The 15,269-nt window shown below is 41.9% G+C and overlaps 1 protein-coding gene across 2 annotated transcripts in view; it reads left to right on the forward strand.

Annotated features, from left to right (window-relative positions):
- The first annotated feature begins 2,058 nt into the window (after positions 1 to 2,058).
- Positions 2,059 to 15,269, forward strand: part of TBC1D9 (TBC1 domain family member 9) — a 122,358-nt gene continuing 109,147 nt past the window's right edge. For both annotated transcript variants that reach the window (XM_055404282.2, XM_055404283.2), the window contains exon 1: positions 2,059 to 2,228. In XM_055404282.2, coding sequence (XP_055260257.2) covers positions 2,099 to 2,228 — 130 coding nt within the window. In that variant the 5' untranslated portion in view covers positions 2,059 to 2,098. The remainder of the gene's footprint in view (positions 2,229 to 15,269) is intronic.

A 15,269-nucleotide genomic window follows, 5' to 3' on the forward strand; every position in this document is an offset into this window, starting at 1 on the left:
AAGGTTGGGGGCAGGAGGAGAAGGGGACGACCGAGAATGAGATGGCTGGATGGCATCACTGACTCTGTGGACATGAGTTTGAGTGAACTCTAGGAGTTGGTGATGGACAGGGAGGGCTGGCGTGCTGTGATTCATGGGGTCGCGGAGAGTCGGACTGAGCGACTGAACTGAACTGAACTGAACTGATGGAAGTACTTCAAAATATTGATTTTATATCAATATAAGAGTAATACAATTTTACACATGTATGACTTGCAATCTGATTGGTTTTTTTAAAAATTTGGAATCAATTTTTATGACTGAAGTCACAATACCTTGACCAAAGGTTCCAAATGACATTTTTTTTCCAAATGACACTTCTGAGTCTGTGTTAAAAGTGTGACATTCCCACAAATGTCTAGCAATCTAAATGCTTCCTAAAGAGGCAGAAGGTCAGTCAATGTTATAACCTAAAGGGAGACTTCTGCTTCTTGAGAGCCCGCTGAGTAGGAAATCAACAGGTGCAGAGGCAGTCTCATTAAAATGTCTGGGCTGTGCCATTTGGCCATTTGCACGAATTCAGCAGTCCAAGTGAGAGCTGCGTAGGTGAAAAATGTGAAGTCCACACAAGAAAGCCTCATTTGAATGCTTTGCTCATTGGGAAAAAGAAAAGTTCCTAGAATTGTCCAACTTGCACAACAAAACAGAGCTTACTAAATTCCCATCACCCGTCAAGAGGAGAAAGCTCAAAAAGCTCAGCTTTTTAATGAGCTATCTACAGATTTTCTAGGTGTAAAACAAGTGAAAAAAAGGTCATCAGATAGGTAGGTGGATCGGCTGTGATCATTACAAAGAGACTTGAAATACCTGGGGAAAGCAAAATTGTCCAGAGATAAAGATGGCCTGGTTTGTATCTCTAATTACAATGATTCTTTAAAAAAAATTAAATCCATTCATTAAATGTGGATAAATCCTTGAATCCTGCCATATCCGGTCCTCGAAGCGCCAAACGCTTCATATAGGGACAGCTGCGGGGTGAATTAGTTGCTCTAAGCTTTGGGGCTGCTTCCAACTTCGCTATTTGCTCAAGCCCTACAGGTCAAGGAAAGAAGTGATGTAATGCACTTAGCTGGGCCATTTTAATTACAATGGAATGGAGTGGGGGCGGAGCTACAGGCGGTGACAAGTTTGGCGCATGACTTGCCTAGGGATGCAGGAAACAAAAACACCAGCAACCATTGGCTGCGTCCACTTCCGACCTCTGTCTCTAGCTCCAAGTCTGGAAGCTTGAAACACATTTCTCGGGGAGAGGGGTGGCGCCAGCTTACAGATCGCCAACCATAAACACACACACACGGCGCGCGCGCACACACGCCCCACGGAGGCTGGCGGCGTCCTCGCTGCTGGGATGGGCGTGGGGCCGAGTGCTCGCCACCCGGTCCCCAGAAGGTTCGCCCGAAGCCAGCTGCAGCGGCCTGGTTCGGCTCGCGGGGCCCGCGGAGGACGCGCGTCCGCGGAAGCTGGTGTCGCCGGGGCTCGCTGCTAGCGAGCCGCGCTGTCGTCATTCATTCGCAGTGTCCGGAGCGTCCTTCCAGCCGGGAGCTGGGCTTGGCCGAGGGTGCGAGCGGCCCCCAGGCGGAGTGTGCACGCGCCGTGCCCTGGAGGGCTCGGAGCGGCTGGAGACGCAGGCGGCCAGGCCCCTGGGTGGGCGCTGCGGGAGCAGCCGCACCCCAGCCCAGCTCCGCCCGACCCGCGGGGCAGGATCGGCGCCAGTCGCCGGCAGCCCGGCCGGCTGCCGAGCGGGATCCCGCGGCTGAGCTCCACCGCTTCCTCCTCGCGCTCTCCTGCCCCCGCCTCTCGCTCCTCCCGCGGCCGTGGGCCCGGGAGTCTGCGGCCGCGGAGAGGATGCTGCTCGCGGCGCCCGAGTCCTCGCCGGCCGCCCGCGGGGGCTTCGCCGTGGCCCGGGCCCCGCGGGCCGCCCCCTGGTGAGGTCGCCCTCAGCCGCCGCACCTAGCTGGCGGGCGGGCGGGCGGGCGCGCGTGTGCCCGGGGCTGCGCGCCGGTGCGTGCCGGACCCGACCCGCCGCCCCACTGGACGGGAGCCCGCGGCGCCAGGGAACATGTGGCTGAACCCCGAAGAGGTGCTGCTGGCCAACGCGCTGTGGATCACCGAGAGAGCCAACCCGTACTTCATCCTGCAGCGGAGGAAGGGGCACTCGGGCGATGGAGGCGGCGGCGGCGGCCTGGCGGGTAAGGACCTGCGGGTGGGGAGCCGGGAGCGCTGCGGCGCCGCCAGCGGTCCTGGGCTGCGGGCACCCGGGACGCCGCCCTGTCCCTAGGGGCTGGGCCGCCCGCCCCGCTTTGCTGCGTGCAAAGCATCAGCAGTCGTCCTATTCAGACTGAATGAGGTGCTATTTTTTTGCTAACCCTGTCGGGCGATGGGGCCCTTCGTGTGCCGGGCGCCGCGTAAGTGGGTGATGTTGATGAGAATGGAGATGAGAGTCTGGGGTGAGGGGAGCATCAGTGCTTAGGAACTGAATTCTGTACTTCCCGTATGGGCAAGAGAGGTGAAGGACAGTTAATTTTTGCTTCATTCTCTTTACTGGTAATGGCAGGATCAGGTATAAAATGCTCTTTTGTTTCCAGGGAGGCAATCAGAAAAGAGCTGGTGTGGTCATTTCCTATGTTAGGTATGACTGAAGAGAAAAGGAAAAAGGAAGGAAAAAGGAATATTGTTGTTGCTGCACCTAATTAGGCATAACAAAGCAAGTTATCTGGTTATAAAATAATTAGAAGTGTAACTGCATTTAACTGTTTTAACTCAATCACTTCCGCAAACCCCCTCAGGAGGTATTTTATATTGTGACTAGTACTAAAACCATGTCATCTCATTCCAGTTTGTAAAACCAGACCCCTACCCCCTACCCCCTATCCCAAGACATATCAGAAAGGTCTTCCTTTACTAACTGGTTTGGGTGGCGGGAGATGACAGATAATCTTGAACTCACACTGTACTAGAGAAATCGGACCCTTCCCGCTCTCTGTTGGCTAGAAAGAACAGAATAACGATATTTTTTACAATGAAAAAGTTAACAGAAGAAACAGAAGAGTGATTGCAGAAAAGAGATGAACCTTGATCTCTTCAGAGTTCAGAATACATCCCCCACTTGGAGCTTGTAAATTGTTGCTTTCCAAAATGCCTTGCTATAAACTAAAAATTCTTGACATAGTAAGTATTTAGTTGTGATTCTAATGTATGAACTGGTTTTCTCAAGACTGAAATTCAAGGGTCACACTGGACTGTAGCTACTGGTTTGAAAGATCTTGCTAGTGCAGCAGATCAACTCTAGGTAATCTGATTTTTCTGCACTTTTTCTGCCGTAAAAGAAGGGAATATGCAGAACTCCAGATTGTGTTCCAGAAATTGACTAGTGTCCTAGAATCAGAATTTTCCAGTTCATTTTGTAGAACTTGTTTAACGATATGTATTAATATGAAACTTGCATAATTAATATTGGTGTCAGCCCAGATTGTCCTTAAAGTCTAAAGCAACAATGTAGAGTAGATAGTATATGGCATTAACAACATCTCCAGCCTGGAGATAACCCTTCTCACACCATGAACTAGAGTCATTTGCAGTAGGTTATAAAAAATAAGATGCAAAGCCTTCCTTTTCTTTAAGAGTTTGTTTTTCATGTGGACCATTTGAAAAGTTTTTATTGGATCCGTTATATTGTTTTTGTTTTACGTTTTGGTGTTTTGGCCTCAAGGCTTGTGGGGTCTTAGCTCCCCTATCAAGGATTGGAAGGCAAAGTCCCAATCATTGGGCCACCAGGGAAGCACCTAAATCTTTCTAGTTAACGTTTTTATTGTGTTCCCACTAACCCTTGGAGCTACAATTAACTGCAGTCCACTTGGACTCTCATCATTGATGACTTATTACAGATAGATAAACTTATCTTCTTAACTGAGAAATTATACCTGTTAACAGTTATTGCTGGAATAATTGAAATCAGTAAAAATATTCCTGTCAATAAAGGTTATTTTCAACCAATGTAGGAAAAATGTTTCCCCAGATAAATTGGTGCCACATCAAATGAAACAAGGACATTTTAGAAATCCTTGTATGATGCATAGTGTTCCATTTCTAATGTGGGCTCATTCATGCATTGATTAACTCACCATATCATTTAAAACATTGGTTAGTCACTTCTGAAGTGCCAGTGTCATGAAGCTCACAGCCTATTGGGAGAAGACAGATGCTGAGAAAATTATCCTGCAAATTAATATAAAATCGCCACTGTCTCAGCAGAAAACAATCTAACCTAGTTCAAACAAGAGAGTTTAGTGCAAAGGCAACTTAGATGGACCAGGGTTACCAGAACCAGTGAAAGGCACAGAGAAGGTGGCAGGAATAATATTGCTGGAGACCAAGTGAACCCAAGCCAGGCAGGAACAGTTTGGGCCTCCAGAGAAGCTGCCACCCCTAAGAACAGAGACCCCAGCAAAAAGAGGGTGTGGAGGACATGGCCAGCTTCTGTCTTCTCCCTGCCTTAAAGTTTCTGCCATTGCCTCTCATCTGTGGGACCCAATAGAAACTGGCTGGATGGGCTGTCCTGGTGATCTAGCATCGAGGACTCAGCCTCCCAGGAATGGATCTGGGAGACAGGTGCAAACTGAGAATGACCAGCACTGAAGTCCAAGGAGAGGAATACCATGTAGGTGGGAGTGGGCGGAAGGAAAGGTTCCCTGTAGAAATGACACTGGAGCTGAGAACTGAAGAAAGAAAATCAGCCTGTGAGGAGAGGAAGAAAGAGCAAGTGTTGGGTATCAGTTATCGGAGATTTTCTGGAAGATCTCAGGACCCTTATGTAATGTGCACCAGTGCTGATCAAATGCATGATGGATGAGTAGATAACCTGAACTAGTCAGAAGTGCTCAGTGGTGCTTGGTAAGATGTTAGCACCAAAGCTATAAAAAACAATGGGCCACAGTGAGGATACTCCCCTTCCCCCTTAAGAGTATTCTCTTTTTGATTCCAAACAATATACATAGGTATTGACATAATGAGATTTTTTTTTTTTAGATTGCAGATGCACTTATTAATCCCCTTTATCTGAAATTTTATATGCACAAAATAGAGATGCAGAGTGCAGTGACTTATCACAAGTAACATCTTGTAACCAACACCAGTATAAAAATTGCAACATTGAAGTGCCTCAGAATTCCCCCATGTGGCCGGCTCTCAATCACTGCTCATCATCCACCAAAGGTGAAAAAACAAATGAACAAAAACCTATCTTGATGTTTTTCTGCTAAACACTTCTTCCTTTTTCTTCATAGTTTTTGTGACAAAGAGCCTATCTCTAAATACAATGTTTTGGTTTTGCTTGTCTTTTTTGATCAAGGAATGAATGGCATCGTGGATTATGTATTGACATGTGTCTAGATTCTTTGTGACTGGAATTCATTTCCCCATGCTGTGTGGAAAACTGTTAGCCAGATTTATCAACTGTTCTGTAGGAGGACCTTGGATAGTTATTTGGGGTCTGTGGATAAGGTGGCTGTTGTCATTCTGCTCACAACAGGCCAGTTAACCAAGAGATGAGGCGTTGAGGCAAGGAAAACAACCTTATTCAGAAATGTGGCTGACAGACAAGCTGGCAGACTAATGTCTCAAGATGAACATCTTGTTGAGGTCTGGAATCCAATTCTTTTATGGAACAGAGAAGGGGAAGAGTTGAGGAATTAAAGACTATTATCTTGCAAGTATCTCCTGGAATGGCCAACCTCAGGGAGGGGATGTGTTAATCTCTTTAGGCAGAGACACAGGGCTCCCTGAGGCAGGTCCTTGTGTATGATTATAATAACAAAAGCAATGAAAAGCAGAGGTTACAGTCAAAGAGACAGATCCATCCTGGAGCAGTGGCTCTTGGAGCAATTCTTGTTTGTGTGTTTTGGGGCCTGTGGACATGCACCCAGGGGAGGGATTGTCAGCTTGTAGGTTGTGTGCCTCATCAACGTTAATGGCTAATACCAAACTGTTTTTCAAAGTAGTTGTACCAGCATGCTCCCACCCACAGCAAATGGGAACTTCCCTTGCTCCTTATCCTTGCCAATTGTGTTTGTAATTTTAGCCTCTTTGTGATGGTTTTTCATATTGTGGAGTTAATTTGCTTTTTCCTTACGGATGAGATTGAGCACCTTATTTTGTGGCATGATTGTTCAGGTCTCTTGACCACTTTGCAGTTGGGTTGTTTGGGTTTTTTTCCTTACTGATTTGTAAGTATTTTTAAATATTCTGAATATGAGCTGATTGTTGGCTGTACATGTGGCACAGTCTTCATTCATGGGTTGCTTGCCCATTCATCTTTAAGGATGAAAGGATGTTTTTAATTTTAAAAAACCAAGTCCTTAATAGAGTCTTTTTTTCTTTATGGTTAGTGTTTTATTGTGTCCTGTTCAATAAGTCTTTTCTTACTCCGAGGTTATAAATGTAGACTTCTGTGTTATCTTCTAGAAACTTTTCGGGGGTTTTTTGTTTTTTCTCTTCTGGCTGTACCATGTGGCGTGGGGAACTTCTCCAACCAGGACTCAAACCTGCATCCCTTGCAATGGAAGCACAAAGCACAGAGTTTTAACGAGTGGACAACTAGGGAAGTCTAAAATTTTTCAGTTTTAACCCCCCAATTTTTATTTACCCCCAAATTTATCCACTGGAAATTAATTTTTGCATACTGTGTGAGATAGGGTTAACGTTTTAATTTAAGAAGTATTTATGGACATCCAGTTGCCCCAGCATGATTTACTGCCAAGTCCATTCTGTTCTCATTCCGTTCTTACAAGATAGCCCCTGTGGGCTACCGTGTTCATAAATCAAGTGCTCCAATATGCGTTTGGGCTCTCTAGTCCATTTCTTTTGTTTGTGAGTATATTTTTGTACCAATAGCACACTGCAGTTTTATAACAGGAGTTAATATTCATTAGACCAAGTCCTCTTATCTTGTTCTTTTAGAGTTTCTTGGCTATTCTCTTTTACGTTTACAGAACATTTTGGAATCAGCTACTAAGTTCCACCAAAACAGAACAGCAACAACAAAAACTTACACTGTTGTGATCTTGATTGAGATTGCATTGTTTATAAATAAATGGGCAAAATTAATGTCTTTATAATATTGAATCTTCTAGTCCATGAGCATGGTATTTTCCTCTATTTAGATCTTTTAAAATTTCTTTCAAAGATATTTCATAGTTTTCTCTAAAGGTCTTTCACATCTTGTATTAGATTTGTTACTAGATATTTTTTACTCTACTGTATATTGTTTCTTTTTAAAATTTTTTTTCCAAGTTCTTTGCTCATCTATAGACATATATATATATTTAATTGACTTTGTATCCAGAACCTAGCTAATTTATGAAATTAATTCTAGTTATTTATATATATATATATATATATGTATCTATGTATGTATATATGTATGTGGGAAATGGCAACCCACTTCAGTATTCTTGCCTGGAAAATCCCATGGACGGGAGAGCCTGGTGGCCTACAGTCCATGGGTTTGCCAAGAGTTGGATACGACTGAGCGACTAAGCACACATGCATATATATATATTCTTTTCAGGTTATTTTCCCTTATAGATTATTACAAAATAACAAAATATTGAGTATAGTTCCCTGAGTTATACAGTAGGTCCTTGTTGATTATTTATTTTGTATTTAGTAGTGTGTATGTTAATCCCAAACTGCCCCCGCCTTTCCCTTTAGTAACCATAAGTGTTTTTTTTTTGCTGTGAGTCTATTTCTGCTTTGTAAATGAATTTATTTGTCATTTTTTGGGATTCCGCATATAAGCGATATCATGTGATATTTTTCTTTCTCTGTCTTCACATAGTATGATAACCTGTACATACATCCATGTTGCTGCAGTTGGAATTATTTCATTCTTTTTTGTGGTTTAGTAATATTCTGTTGTGTATATATATCACATTTTGTTTATTCATTCATCTGTCAGAGGACATTTAGGTTGCTTCCATGTTTTGGCTATTGTAAATAGTGCTGCAATGAACATTGGGGGTGCGTGTATCTTTTCAAATTATAGCTTTCTCTGGATATATACCCAAGAGTGGTTTTGCTGGATCGTATGGTAACTCTTTTTATTTATTTAAGGAATCTCCGTACTGTTTTTCGTAATTTTGCTACATCATTTTTTCTTTTCATTCAAAAGGAGTTCTTATCCTTAGTTTGACAAAAATTTTTAATTATGTGTGGATGCTGAAATGTTTCAAATGCTTTTCTATATATATTAAGGTAATCATTTGATTTTTCTCTTTTATTCTGTTAGTGTGTTGACTTATTAACTGATTTTCAGGTGTTAAATCAAACTTGCATTTATAAAATAATCCAACATGGCTATGATGTTATTTTTTATATGTTCATTAATATCACTTGCTCATCTTTTATTTAGAATTTTTGCATACTAATAAGTTAGTAGAATAGTCCTATAATTTTTCTTTTTCTTAACATCCTTGTCAAATTTTGGTATTAAATTATACTGACCGTAAAAGAAGTTGTGGAGTTCTGGAAGAGTTTGTGTGATAGTAGTATTATTTTACCTTAATATGTTTGGCAAAACTCACAGGTGAAGTTGTCTGGCCTTGAAGTGTCCTTTTTGGGTCTGTTGAATGGTATTACAACATTCAGATGTTTAAAATTTTTTCTTTTACTGTCAGTTTTATAAGTTTATTCTTGTAATTTTTCATCCTATATCTTCAACTATATTGGCATAAGTTTGTTAAAGATATTCTCATGTTTTTAATGTCTGTAGGATGTACAGTAATAGCCTCCTTTTTTATTCTTGACATTGGTTATTTGTGTCTTCTTTCTTAATCAGTCTTTCTGGTTATTTGTGCCTTCTTTCTTAATCTTTCTAGGAATTTATCAACTTTGTCTTTTTGTAAAGAATCAACTTCTAGGCCTGTTGATCTTTTTTATTTACATTTATTTTCTACTTCTTTTTATTTACATTTATTTTCTACTAATATCTGCCATTTATTATGTTCTTCTTTCTGTTTCCTTTGGGTATATATTGTTATTTTTCTAGTTTTTGAAAATATTAGTTAATTGATATTCAGTCTTATTTTCTAATATATATACATTTTAGATAATTTTCCTTCTAAGTATGGCTTTACCTGCACTGACTTCAGTGCTTTTTAATTTAGTAAGATTTGTTTTAGTCCCTGCTGATGGTCAATTTTTGTAAATGTTACGTGTTGTGCTTGAGAAGAATTATGTGTTCTGCACTTGCTGGATAATTGCTCTATTTATTCAATTGGCCAGCTTTGCTGCTTGTGTTTGGACTTCCCTGCTCGTTCAGCCAGTAAAGAATCTGCCTGCAATGTGGGTTTGATCAAACTTGGGTTTGATCCCTGGGTTGGGAAGATATCTACACTCCAGTATTCTGGCCTGGAGAATTCCATGGGATCTCAAAGAGTCAGACACAGCTGAGCTGCTTGTGTTCAATTCTTCTACTGTAATTATGGTTTTAGACCATTTGTCTTTGTAGTATACTTCCAGTTTTTGCTTTTTATGTTTTAAGACTTTGTCTTTAGGACTGTATACATTTATAATTGTATATTTCTGATGGATTGAACATTTTATCATTAGGGAGTGTTTGTCTATATCTCCAGAATTGCTTTTCGCTTTATCGTTATAGTTAACGAGAGATTGATTTGGCTAATGTTTCTTTGGTTATCTTTTTCATATTTTTATTTTCAGCCTTTCCATAGCCATTTATTTTAGATGTCTTTTATAAGTAGTGATGTTGATTTCTTTTTCTTAATCCAGTTTGAAAATCTTCACCTTAATTGGATTATATAGTCAATGTATTAATACATGTGACTTGAGTTTAAATTATCTTATTTCAGTGCATTCGCTCAGTTTTGTCTGATTTTTAGTGACCCCATGGACTGCAGCACACCAGGCTTCCCTGTCCATCACCAACTCCCAGAGCTTACTCAAACTCATGTCCATTGAGTTGATGATGCCTTGCAACCGTCTCATCCTCTGTCCTCTTCTCCTGCCTTCAATCTTTCCCATCATCAGGGTCTTTTCAAATGAGTCAGTTCTTCACATCAGGTGACCAGAGTATTGGAGTTTCAGCTTCAACATCAGTCCTTGCAATGAATATACAGGGCTGATCTCCTTTCGGATGGACTGGTTGGATCTCCTTGCAGTCCAAAGGACTCTCAAGAGCCTTCTCCAACACCACAGTTCAAAGCATCAATTCTTCGGTGCTCAGCTTTCTTTATAGTCCAACTCTCACATCCATACATGACTACCGGAAAAACCATAGCTTTGACTAGATGGATCTTTGTTGGTAAAGTAATGTCTCTGCTTTTTAATAAGCTGTCTAGGTTGGTCATAACTTTTTTCCAAGGAGCAAGCATCTTTTAATTTTATGGCTGCAGTCACCATCTGCAGTGATTAAATGCTTTCTATTTTTTCTGTCTGCTCAGTGTTCTTTTTTGCCTTCCTTCCTTGCCTTTGGTAGAATATGGGTTTTTGTTTTGTTTTTTTAAAAAAATTTTTATTTATTTATCTCCGTCTGATGGCATGTGAACCCTTAGTTGGGGCATATGTGATCTAGCGTCTTGACCAGGGATTGAACTCAAGTTCTCTGCATTGGGAGCATGGGGTCTTAGCCACTAGAGCACCAGGGAAGTCCCATTTTGCTTTGTTTTATATGTATTTTTTAATGCTTACAAGTTTAAGCCTCTGTTAGAAGTTTTATATTCACTTCTTTATTCTTTTAGTGGTTACTATGGAGATTATAATGCATTCTTGACTTAATATATATTGTTAACTGATATTTTCAGCCTCTTGATGAAAGTCAAAGAGGAGAGTGAAAAGGTTGGCTTGAAGCTCAACATTCAGAAAACAAAGATCATGGCATCTGGTCCCATCACTTCATGCAAAATAGATGGGGAAACAGTGGAAACAGTGTCAGACTTTATTTTTTGGGCCTCCAAAATCACTGCGGATGCTGATTGCAGCCATGAAATTAAAAGACGCTTACTCCTTGGAAGGAGAGTTATGACCAACCTAGATAGTATATTAAAAAGCAGAGACATTACTTTGCCAACAAAGGTCCGTCTAATCAAGGCTATGGTTTTTCCCGTGGTCATGTATGGATGTGAGAGTTGGACTGTGAAGAAAGCCGATCGCCGAAGAATTGATGCTTTTGAACTGTGGTGTTGGAGAAGACTCTTGAGAGTCCCTTGGACTGCAAGGAGATCCAACCAGTCCATTCTAAGGGAGATCAGTCCTGGGTGTTCATTAGAAGCATCAGTCCTGGTGTTTCAGCTTTAGCATCAGTCCTGGGTGTTCATCAGTCCTTCTAATGAACACCCAGGACTGATGCTAAAGCTGAAACTCCAATACTTTGGCCACCTCATGTGAAGAGTTGACTCACTGAAAAAGACCCTGATGCTGGGAGGGATTGGCGGCAGGAGGAGAAGGGGACGACAGAGAATGAGATGGCTGGATGGCAGCACCGACTCAACGGACATGAGTTTGAGTGAACTCCAGGAGTTGGTGATGGACAAGGAGGCCTGGCGTGCCTTGATTCATGGGGTCACAAAGAGTCGGACACGACTGAGCAACTGAACTGAACTGAAACATTTTTTAAAATTAGCACTTTTAATCTTTTCCTAGATAATACAAGGACTTTGACTTATTTCACTCCATTTAGCCCCCCATTGCACGATTTATATGCCATTGTTGTAATGTATTTTAGTTTTTATGTATTTTCAACATAAGAACATATCGTTACTACTACTTTTTAAAGTCTGTATTCAGTTAGATTTCTGCATATGTTTACCATTTTTGTTGTTCTTTCCTCTTTTCTGTACTTTTTTTTGGAATCACTTTTATGCTGCCTGAAAAACATCCTTTACTGTTTCCCTTAGTGAAGGTCTACTGGTGACAGATTTTCTCAGTTTTTTTTATAGCTGAAAATGTATTCATTATGCTTTCATTCTTAAAGTACATTTCTGGTTTGAATGGTTGGCAGTTAATTCTTTAAAACTTGGTTAAGATACTGTTACATTGTCTTCTGATTTGTCTTTTCTTTTTCTGGAAGAGTAAACTGTCACTCTGATGATTGCTTCTTTGTAAGAATATGTCTTTTTCTCCAGCTGCTTTTATAGTTTTCTCTTTGACCTTGGTTTTCTACAGTTTTGACAGGATCCAGCTATTTGTTGATTTTTTAAAAACACTGCATGACGTGGTAGGACTTCTTTGATCCATCGTTATTAGCTTTGTAAACTTCATCCACTGCCTCTTCAAACGTTACTTTCCCCCATTCTCTTGGAGATTCTTTCCAGAACTCTGATTACATGTATGATAGACATCATTGTTCGACTCTTTGCGACCCCATGAATCACAGCACGCCAGGCCTCCCTGTCCATCACCGACTCCCAGAGTTCACTCAAACTCATGTCCATCAAGTTGGTGATGCCATCCAGCCATCTCATTCTGTTGTCCCCTTCTCCTCCTGCCCCCAATCCCTGCCAGCGTCTGACACGACTGAGCGACTGAACTGAACTGAGACATCATTGTATCTTCTATGTCTGTTACCTTCTGAATTTTACTTGGTCCATTTTGGTTATTTTCTTCTGATCTTTGTTCCAATTCACTGTCTATGTAACTGTATTTAACCTGTTCAGTTCAGTCACTCAGTTGTGTCCAACTCTTTGCAACCCCATGAGTCACAGCACGCCAGGCCTCCCTGTCCATCACCAACTCCCGGAGTTCACTCAAACTCATCTCCATCGAGTAGGTGATGCCATCCAGCCTTCTCATTCTCTGTCTTCCCCATCTCCTCCTGCCCCCAATCCCTCCCAGCATCAGAGTCTTTTCCACTGAGTCAACTCTTCGCATGAGGTGGCCAAAGTATTGGAGCTTCAGCTTCAGCATCAGCCCTTCCAATGAACATCCAGGATTGATCTCCTTTAGAATGGACTGGTTAGATCTCCTTGCAGTCCAAGGGACTCTCAAGAGTCTTCTCTAGCACCACAGTTCAAAAGCATCAATTCTTCGGCAATCAGCTTCCTTCACAGTCCAACTCTCACATCCATACATGACCACTGGAAAACCATAGCCTTGACTAGACGGACCTTTGTTGGCAAAGTAATGTCTCTGCTTTCAATATGCTATCTAGGTTCGTCATAACTTTCCTTCCAAGGAGTAAGTGTCTTTTAATTTTATGGCTGCAGTCAGCATCCGCAGTGATTTTGGAGCCCAAAAAATAGGCCTACCCATTCATTAAAATTTCTGTGAACAGCAATATCTTGAGCCTATGTGGGTCTGTTCTGTTGCCTATCATTTCTTCTAATTTTCATTCATGCTGTTAGCCTGGTTACTTTTCATTATGTACTGGACATTATACTCTTACTTTGCAGGAGTAATCTGAAATAGAAGACAGTGTAAGAGAGAATTTTTTTCTTCCAGTTAGAAACCAGCATAACTGTTTTTAGGTGTTGCTGTGTTTCAAAAGTGAACTCTAAGCTGGGAAGTTTTGCCTACTTAACATATGCATTTATGATTAGGTTGTAGCTCTCCAAGGTCTCAACCCAAAGAGAGCATCATCACTTTCACTTTCCAAACTTTTTGCTGGTGCTGATAGCTTTCCTTGTCTTTCCAGTCTCTAATTCTGCTAAAAAGTGAAAGCGTTAGTCTCTCAGAAGTGTCCGATTCTTTGCAATCCCATGGATTGTAGCCTCTCAGGCTCCTCTGTTCATGGACTTCTCCAGGCAAGAAGACTGCAGTGCGTGGCCATGCCCTTCCCCAGGGCATCTCCCTGACCCAGGGGTTGAACCTGAGTCTCTCGCATTGCAGATGGATTCTTTACTGTCTGAGTCACCAGGGAAGCCACTAAATTCCGCCAAAAGCACATCCAGACTCTCAACCATTCAGAAGCCCCTTTTGGAAGAAGCAAATAATAGTGCCTCCCTTACCCACCCCCCAACAACAAGTCGGGTTCTTGACTCTGCACTACTTTCCCAGGTGCAGTAATTTGTCTCTTTTTAATCTTTGATATTTTTAAGTATATTATTGTCCCATTTGTAGAGCTGTCCTCAGTAGTGGGTTGTCATGCGAATTACCTTGTCTACCATTGTAAAGTGGTGCTACTATTATCTCCATTTTATAGAAAAGGAAAGTAAGGCATTAAAGAAACTGACTTGCCATGGGTCACACAGCTAATAAGTGGGGGCCTATTTATGTCTGAATCTTTCTTTACGAGACTAACTATAGTGATATAGGTTACCTTTATTTTCCTTATTGTCCCCCTTGAGACTCTAGTAAAAGTGATTGACTCTACCTTCCGAAAAATGAAAACACTGAAAAATTTTACATGCAGTTTTAGGAGCTTCATGGATCCCAGGTGAATTAGAATATAGGTGCTTCAAGTTAGAGGACGTCACCAAGAGATTGCAACACTTTCTCATTACTCCAAACCAAACGTGTGATATTCTCAATTTCTCATTACCCAGAATCAAAAGCTGTTCTGTCAGAAAAGTGTTGAGTACTGACTGTGTTTCCAGGGCTGAACTATAAAGATACAAAGAAAGAAAGGCAAGTTTTCTTGCTGAGCCATTACTAACCTAGTGATCAAACTGGGGTGAACAGATTTGGGAGAGCTAAGAACACAGGCGTGGGAGTGATACAGGTGCAGACTCAGGCTGTATCTGAATGTTTTGACCTGAGATTAGCACTAGACTCTCTGGGAATTGGACTTTCTGCATCACATGGAGATCATCACAACTAGGGAAACGCACCATTTGTTAAAGGAAGGCAATTAGAGCCAGTAAACATAGAATTGGGCTTCCCTGGTGGCTCAGAGGTTAAAGCATCTGCCTCCAATGCGGGAGACCCGGGTTCGATCCCTGGGTCGGGAAGATCCCCTGGAGAAGGAAACGGTAACCCACTCCAGTATTCTTGCCTGGAGAATCCCATGGACGGAGAAGCCTGGTAGGCTATAGTCCACGGGGTCGCAAAGAGTCGGACACGACTGAGCGACGGAACGGAAACGGAAACATAGAATCATGAGAAACACTGGGCTGGAAGAAGCACAAGCTGGAATCAAGATTGCTGGGAGAAATATCAATAACCTCAGATACGCAGATGACACCACCCTTATGGAAGAAAGTGAAGAGGAACTCAAAAGCCTCTTGATGAAAGTGAAAGAGGAGAGTGAAAAAGTTGGCTTAAAGCTCAACATTCAGAAA

The sequence above is a fragment of the Moschus berezovskii genome, chromosome 19 (genome assembly GCF_049115385.1).
Source record: "Moschus berezovskii isolate FMDL1 chromosome 19, NW_MosBer_1.0, whole genome shotgun sequence".
Taxonomy (NCBI): Eukaryota; Metazoa; Chordata; class Mammalia; order Artiodactyla; family Moschidae; genus Moschus; species Moschus berezovskii.